The sequence below is a fragment of the Rhipicephalus sanguineus genome, chromosome 4 (assembly GCF_013339695.2).
Source record: "Rhipicephalus sanguineus isolate Rsan-2018 chromosome 4, BIME_Rsan_1.4, whole genome shotgun sequence".
Classification (NCBI taxonomy): Eukaryota; Metazoa; Arthropoda; class Arachnida; order Ixodida; family Ixodidae; genus Rhipicephalus; species Rhipicephalus sanguineus.
The window spans coordinates 105,401,972-105,410,580 of record NC_051179.1 but is presented as its reverse complement, the minus strand read 5'-3'; the positions used below and the strand labels follow the sequence as shown (position 1 = coordinate 105,410,580).

Sequence of the window (8,609 nt, the reverse complement as noted above, 5' to 3'; positions counted from 1 at the left end):
GGCTACTGCTGATCATTGATGCTGGCACAGCCCTTTGCGGTGTGGTAATTTTAAAGCGCGTACAGTGGTTCGGCAGCTTTAAACCTCCCACCCACAAATACACTACTCCTGGTGTCACGGTGCACACAGCGTGATACCGGGAGTTTTACAACGCCACCGTATCTCAATAAGTGCCCTTTGTAGCTGCACACCTTTTGGTGCTGTGGCTGATGAGGACGGAGATGAATAGAGAGCGGGATGTTTGTAATGGGCAGGCAGATTCAAATTACCCACTCGTTACGCAATTCGCATGGCCTGAAGCCTGGAGCAATACTACGCGTCTGCTACGCAATATTAGGTCTGTTAACGCCACTCCTTGCCCGACATGACGACTGTACAGGGTCTTTTTCCAAAGCTGTTTCAAGCACGGCCGTGGCTCTGTGTTATGATGCTTGGCTGCCACGCATAATACATCGGTTCTTTGCGCTACCCGTACATTCAGCCATGTAGATTATACTGTCCCTCTATCCCCTTTTTCCTTGGACACAATGCGTATGAGAAGAATGAAGGAATACGTACCGGATGAGGGATTCTGCGCTCACCTCTAGATCATCCGGAGTGAAGCGTTTTCACAGGCAGCAGGTGCTTTAAGTCGGCACGGCATACCGCACAGACGTCACAACAGACGTCCACGTGGTACATGCGCAATTTGAGGACCTCCCCCCCCCCCCTCCCATCTCCTAAACATCGCTACATATGCCGCAACAAGTATAACGCCATATTTTTCCCGTCCTCATTTATTAGCTTTCTACGGATGCGCTCTAAGACTGAGTGACATGTAATGACACGACTATAAAAAGTGAAGCATGAAGGTCAATTTACGATTCGCCCCTGTCACAACATCATAATTAGAGAGGACGTCCATTCAAACTGAAGAGGAGTATTGTCTGGAGCATTTCCGACAGGTGCGTGGTGTCGTTACAGGGTATCTCAATATACGTACAGCCTAGGTGGAACTACAGTTAGCCTGGTACTGAATACGTCGCTGGAGCTTCCATACCATTTTCCTGCATGCACATATTCTTCACAGGAATAATTACACAATGCAGCGCTGAATGCATATATATATATATATATATATATATATATATATATATATGCTTCTGTGTGTATGCGTGTATTGGCTCGCTGCTTCATAATTACTTTTTTCTGTAGCCGACATAAACCACAGCAGTAATTAGTAGAATTATATTAATTCACTTTTTTATTAGCGGAGACAGGCGGTCGGGTCAAATTGCGAGAATCGGTACTCTTTCTGCGAAGAGCCCATTGCCACTTTGAGATTTGGCCCTTTGAGTGGCCCTTTAATTTTTGCGGAGTAATTGGTAATCTTTGCGTTCAACGAAATTTCATTTCATTTCATTTTAATACCTTCAAGACTCCGTTAGGGGCATTACATAGGACCTGGGTAACATGTTTGTACAATAAAAGCCATTGTCTCTGCGCAGCGGGTGAGGTAGTCGGTAGCTACGACGATCCCTTTGTTTTCGGAATTCGACGTCGGAACGGCCCCAGTAAGTCCATCCCGATTTGCTGGAACGGCCGTCGAGGTGGCTCGATAGGCTGCAAAAGTCCGTCCGGCCTAGTCGGCGGTGTCTTGCGTCGCTGACAGGGTCGGCAGGTCTTTACGTAGCGAGCGACGTCCGCGGCAAGGCGCCGCCAGTAGTACTTTTCCTGCATTCTAGCGAGCGTGCGGGAAACACCGAGGTGTTCAGCCGCGGGGCCGTCGTGTAGAGCCTGGAGGACTTCTGGTCGCAATGCTGAGGGCACCACGGGAAGGTAGTTGGCCCGAAGTGGCGAGGAGTTGTCCTTTAAGAAAACGCCGTTTTGCAAGAAAAACGACGCCAGTCCTCACGTGAATACGTTCGGAACAACGGCGGTCCTGCCCTCGAGGTATTCCTCTAGACCCCTGAGTTCCGGGTCGGCTCGCTGTCGTTTGGCGAAGTCGTCGGCGCTTATGGTTCCCAAGAATCAGAAGTCATCCTGGTCGTCCTGCGGCAGTGGGTCGACGGGGGCACGAGACAGGCAGTCGGCGTCAGTGTACTGTCTTGTGGACTTGTAAACGACGGTAATGTCGAATTCTTGAAGCCTCAGACTACACCGTGCGAGGCGACCTCAAGGGTCCTTCAACTTAGCGAGCCGACACAATGCATGGTCGTCGCTCACAACGTTGATCGGTCTGCCGTAGAGGTACGAGCGAAACTTTGACGCAGCCCATATGATGGCAAGGCACTCCTTTTTCTTTGTGGAATAGTTGGCTTCTGCCTTGGATATCGACCGGCTAGCATAACTGATAACCCTTTCCAGTCCGCCAGTCTTCTGCACAAGGACGGCGCCGAAACCTACGCTGCTTGCGTCGGTGCGGGTTTCTGTATCGGCGTATTCCTCGAAATGCGCAAGTATTGGAGGCATCTGCAGGCGTCGTTTCAGTTCTTGAAATGCTTCAACTTGCGTCGTTTCCAACCTGAATTCGACGTCGGTCTTCGTGAGTTGCGTTAGTGGCTCGGCGATCCGTGAAAAGTCCTTGACGAAGCGCCTGTAATAGGCGCACAAGCCGAGAAATCGGCGTACGGCTTTCTTCTCAGTGGCTGGTATATACTAATACGGGTATAGCATATACCTACGGATACCATTGCAAAAATGAGGTTACATAATTTACCGGACAGCTTTTCATAGCTTAGCTGTTTAAGGTACCCGTAATTTGTGCGGCCTATCAAAAAACTATCATCATCATGAACGGGTATGTGCCACAGAAATTGGGCAAGTCCCACTACTCACCACTGGTTCAGTGAGAGAGACAGAAAGTTATGGAAAGAAAGAGAGAGAGGAAAAATACACTAGCAAGTCAGGGCTACCAGTCTTTGTACGTATTTCAATTGTAGACGCTTCACATTTGAGTATAACGCACATTTTGGTCATTACCACATATCTTAACAGCTGTCTGTTTCGTGTGCTCGTATGAATTTTTTTTTGTCGCGCATTAAGAATTCTTAAGCATATCCTCGTCATGGCGCCATTACAAATGTGAAAGTCTGCAATGTTTTACATACCCGCCCGGACAATATACGTTGATCTCAAACCCGTTCTAGGCGAAGCAGTTGACGGAGTCGGTGCTTCCGCTTGCCGGCTATTATACCACTATATTTCAACGCGACCTGCGCACAATTTCGAGCGTTTATTCACGGTGAGTGCAGCGGCATTTTATCGCCATATGGACGTCTTCCTGGACTGCTGAACACGTGTATTTCATTGGGCGCGCAAGCAATGCTATTGTGCAGCGGCCCAAGAAATGGAAATTGAAGCTTCGATTCTTTATGTTCAGTCATAACTCTAGCAAATGTTCAATGTTGAAAGTTGAAAGACACTAGGTCGATGAAACTATATTAATATAATAATTGTTGGGGTTTAACGTCCCAAAAATTGGGGGGACGCTTAAGCTTCGCCTTTAAGAGTTGAACGCGATAGGGATATCCTGCCCCTAGTGCGCACTTCGAACACTACGAGTCTTTAACAGAATGCGCGCACTAAGGTGTGTGCCTTATGTAATGGGTAGCATGCTTTAAACCAGGGACAATTATGCGCGAGAAACTTTTTCGAAGTTGCGATGCACCCACTACGCGCAGTAACGTGTGTGCCTTTTGTAATGGGTAGCTGTCTTTAAACCACCAAGTCGTTATGATGTTGACATGGTGTGACGCCCGATTGCAATGTACGCTTGTACCACGCAATATTACTGCGATATTGAATCTCGTACTGTGACACCTGTATACAGGACGCGTATTTTTGGGAAGCATGGAAGTTACTTTCAGAGCAGCTCCAAGCAGAGGCGTGGCTGTGTGGTAGAACACCTGCTTGCCACGCAGACGGCCTGGGTTCGATTCTCACGCGGACCCCAACATTTTTATTATTTATTTTATTTGCAGCTTTTTCGATTTTTCGGTCACGGACAAGATGATTTTTCGCTCACAACCAACGGTGCCAACACCGACGGCGGAATTTCTGCGATACGAGCTCTTTAACGCTATCGCGTTAAAACACGATATGATTATTAGGGACGCCGTAGTGTAAGGCTCCGGAAATTTGGGCCACCTGGGGCTCTTTAACGTGCACCTAAATCTAAGTACACGGGCCTCTATGAAACTATACAAAAAGTAACTGCCGAATTTGCCTGTTTCAAGACAACCAAGCAGTTTTTTTGTATGTGTTCATTACTGAAACCATAGCTTTTGCATGGTATAGCACTCCCAACAGTACAAGGCAGACGAGCGTCGCCTATAGTATATACCGTACATATGCATATGCTGTTACGGATGCGTACACGCGAGTAAGCACCTTTTTTTACAACGTTCCGAACGTAGGTGGAGAAACCTTAACACACAGCCTGTAGTGCAGTGTTTAAAGGGACACTAAAAGCACACCAATTTTTGTCATATTGGTAAAGTACTCTTTCACGATACCAAAAACACCACGCTTGCTTCGAGAAAACGCTTAGTAAGCGAGAAAACGCGCAAAAACAAAATGTGGGTGGCGACGCCACCTTGAAGTTTCCGCACCATTCGCCGTGACGTCACTTGTTTTGATGGCACCTACTAGGGACTACGTAGTTCCTAATCGGCAATAATGAAGTACATTGTCCACTGAGGGGGGCCAAAGACTTAACATACCAAGTTTGCGGTATTTTTTTTTTCAGCCAATGACGCCAAAATACGATACATACACTTTGAAATCCATGACGTCACGCAGGGAGATTTCGGCGCGAAATTTAAAAATGAAACTTTTAACTTGATTTGCTCCTCTAATAATAAACCTATGATGGCAAAACTAACGACATTGGAGTTCTCAGTGCACAATTTATCGATATAAACCGATTTAGTGTTTCTCTTTAGTGTACCTTTGAAAGGTTGCAGGAATATTTGAGACGTGGTATGTTCAGAGAACGACCCGTAATTATTCAATACAACAATTTTCTCGAGCAAGATGATGCTTAAATATCTTCCTGTTTTGTCCTCGCTTATTCACGGTGAAAAACGAAGATGTACAGATTGTTATAGTTTGCATTTGTGGCCAATTGCGTTTTTGCTTTTCTGGGTTACAGTACAAACATATAGGCCTATAGAGCGAATCCATAGGCGAAGGACAAAACAATGAAATAACTGCGTCTCGCATAGCGGCTAATATATCGCCACGTGATCGTGACGGTCAGTAAGACGGCACTCGGGCCGTTAAAGACGACACTCTTTATTGGGCGAACTTGTGCCAAGAAAATGAAAAGTCGAAGCACAAGCAATACACGTACACTGATAGGGGCGATCACAGTCGGTAATCTGATCGTCGGCGGAACGCGTCGTCTTTTATACATGAATGATAAAAAATTTTCAGCGTTAACGCGGCGACTCACGTTAGCTCTAGAGTAATCTCGACTACTTTTGTCGTTGGCGCTATCTTACCAGATGGTCTATAACAATCGAGAAGTTGCGCAAACAATGCGGTGCGGCCTGAGCCAAGCGATTTTGTTTTTACGGGTGTGTTACAAGCTGCCACCAGCGTCGCCAGCGCGAAGTCGGTGACGGGAATGACAACAGGTTAGTTCGTTCCGTACGTAAGCAGAGACAGTGAAGAGATCAGAGACGTGTATGAAACAAAACAAAACAACTTTACTCTAGTGATATTGCAGCACAAGGAATCTACTACAACGCTTAATACAACTAACAAAATACATCAACACTTAATACAACTAACGAAATACATATAAAATCAATAAATCAATTACAAGAGAGAAGTATTACAAACTACACAAAGAGGTCCGGAGGGCCCTCCAAGCAACGTTGCATATACAAATACGGTGAGTATAAAGAATGTACTACGTGTCTTGTCTCTAATACCACAAGCTCTTACTTAAAGAAACAACAACTTGGGATTGACAAGTGAACAACAATAGTAATACAATAATAGTAATAACAATGATAACAACGCGGTAGAAACACTAATTTAACTATTATCGAAACAAGCCAAATATATTATGCGCAAACCTGCACATGGGCAAGAAAGTCTAGTACTAATTACGGAAAAGAAAAGGCGCAGTCATTGTTACCTATATTTAAAAAGGCAATTATTAGTGAGCAGCTTTTAGACAAACGAAATTTCATTGAGTGATACAAATGTATACTGCTGGGAAGGCCGCCATCTGCATAATCTTATTCATGCATAAAATTGTTAATGCATGAAGTGGTTAATGTGCAAATAGTGTTGCTTGTGACACTATTACATGCATAAATGAAAGCAGCGAATTTTGAGGGCTCGTTTATTTGTTTGACACAAACGTTATGAAAAACAGCAGATAATAAAGCCAGGTTAATTGTACTGTTTAAGTGTATTGTAGTATTGTGTTATACATGTGAAGACATACTCCGTCAGGTAGTATGCGACGGCTTATTGGTCAGCTGTCCGATCGTTAAAGGATCACGTGTTACTCGACGCCAGCGAGCAAAGAAAGTGTTCCACACCCGCAGCCATGCCTCCGAGTCGCGCTGACTCCCAGGTTTGCATGCACATAAAAACCCGATCAAATGGACGGGAGGACTACCGCCACCGTAGTAGCTCATTTGGTAGAGCATCGTGCGCGTTATTCAAAGGCTGCAGGTTTGGTCCCCGCCGGCGGCAAGTTGTGTTTGCGTCCACTTTACTTCACATCTGTATCACGATTAGGCACAATGCACTGATAAAAACTATTACAATTAGCGCCCCTGTACCTTCCTTGGCTTCATTATCTGTGGTTTTAATTAATATTACATGCATAACACGCATATGTATACGGTTGTCCCAGCGCATGCTACGTAAAACTGAGTGCACTTTTTCAATACTGCTTTTATATGAAAATGACATCCAATTGACTGCGAATGAAGTTCTCTCTCTCTGATATATATATATATATATATATATATATATATATATATATATATATATATATATATATATATATATATATATATATATATATATATATATATATATATATATATATATATGTATATATAAACTGCTGATCCACAACACAAGGGCATGATTGCCATCTAGTCATTATTTAGTCGGCACTTTACGAAACGTTCAAGCACTTTTGCAAAAATAGGATGTGCCGATATCGATCTGTAGTTATTTAGATCATTTACGGGGCCTCGTTTGCGCAATACAATCAGTTTAGCCATTTTCATACAATCAGGAAAGATCCTATTAGCTAAAGGACTGTTAAAGATATGGCATAATGGAGCGGTGACAATATCAGCAACGATATCTGCATCCGCCACACTCTAATAAGGTCAACAATGATTAGACAAGTAAAACTCACAGTACAGACGCTTGAGACAGTGCAAGAGCTACAAGTTTTACATTCGAAAAAAAAATGAAGCGCTGCTTAGCCCAGTGGCCTGTTTTTGCACGTCGCCATACACGCTTCGCGTGTGCGGAACCTGTTCGTTCCAATCAGGCACCGGCGGTGTTGCAGCACATCGGGCGATGATCGGAGGCACCGTACGTGGTCCATGGACAAGTCGGCAAAGAAGGGATACTTCAGATGGCGGCTATCGCAGGCAACCGCTCGGGGAGGAAGGCATTGGGAGTCCCGCTGTTTTCCGTTTAAACAGCGCGACCTGCATTCGTGTACCGTGTGGAAGACGGCGCTGTCGTTGGCGGGACATCCGCCCGAAGGGAAGTTCCAAGGGACGCATCTGCGGCCCTCGAAGACCCACCAGCTGAACAGAACGTCCTGCCTGCACCGCAAACGCAATACATGTGTTGCAATTACTGCTTCAAGTTCATTGCGCATTGTACGTCCAAGATAGCTTGAAGCTGAAATGCACGGTCAGCTTCTGCGTAATCATTATTGTGTAACGCCTTACATTTGGTCGTGGAGGGTTACAGCTCTGACTATCTGAGATCTCGACCAATACTCAAGGAGTGCGGCCCTCAATAAGTGTCACGAAATGGATTGGAAGCTTCCTTATAAAGGTTCTTATACAGATCGCGCTGAGCACAAGAATGGGCTCGCGTATAAAGTACCTGGCACAGCTTGTGAGCAACGGCTTGCCCAAGCATTGCTTGGCAGGACGACGCCCCGCATGCGTGCAGCTTCGGCGACAGTGGGCGAGCGAGGCGAACCTGTTGACTCCCCGGTTGCACGAGTGCACAACGTCAGCGGCCGTCTCGACGCATGCATTCACCGAACGCCTGTAGTGGAACTCGCGTTCGGTGCTCGGGCGGCAGACGGTGTAGAAGACGTCGCCGCACATGGGACGTGCCTGCGAATGATATAGAGAGAGAAAAATGCTCATCGTTCCGACACCGTCGCAGACGTAGCCAACACAAGTCCCTCTTTCAAACTGCACTAAAGGTCTGCCATTGGCTTTTGCGAAGCTTCGTAGCAATGAGCTGCCTTTCCGATCCCATCCAAGGTGTTGTGTTAGCATGTACTGTCGGCCGAAAAAGTTTGCGGATCTGCAGCGCCTCGAGTGGCGACGAAAAACTGAATTGCTGCGCCACCTACCGTCACACGGCCAATAGCCTCAACACCACGCCGT

General features: G+C 45.8%; 1 protein-coding gene across 1 annotated transcript; it reads right to left on the bottom strand.

Annotated features, from left to right (window-relative positions):
- Positions 1 to 7,434: 7,434 nt before the first annotated feature.
- LOC119388911 (uncharacterized) lies at positions 7,435 to 8,396 on the bottom strand. Its single transcript, XM_037656271.2, has 2 exons — positions 8,092 to 8,396; positions 7,435 to 7,802 (listed from the first exon to the last, which is right to left on the bottom strand). Exons 1-2 carry the CDS (start codon positions 8,361 to 8,363, stop codon positions 7,448 to 7,450), a joined length of 627 nt encoding a protein of 208 aa, XP_037512199.1. The 5' UTR covers positions 8,364 to 8,396; the 3' UTR covers positions 7,435 to 7,447.
- Positions 8,397 to 8,609: the final 213 nt, after the last annotated feature.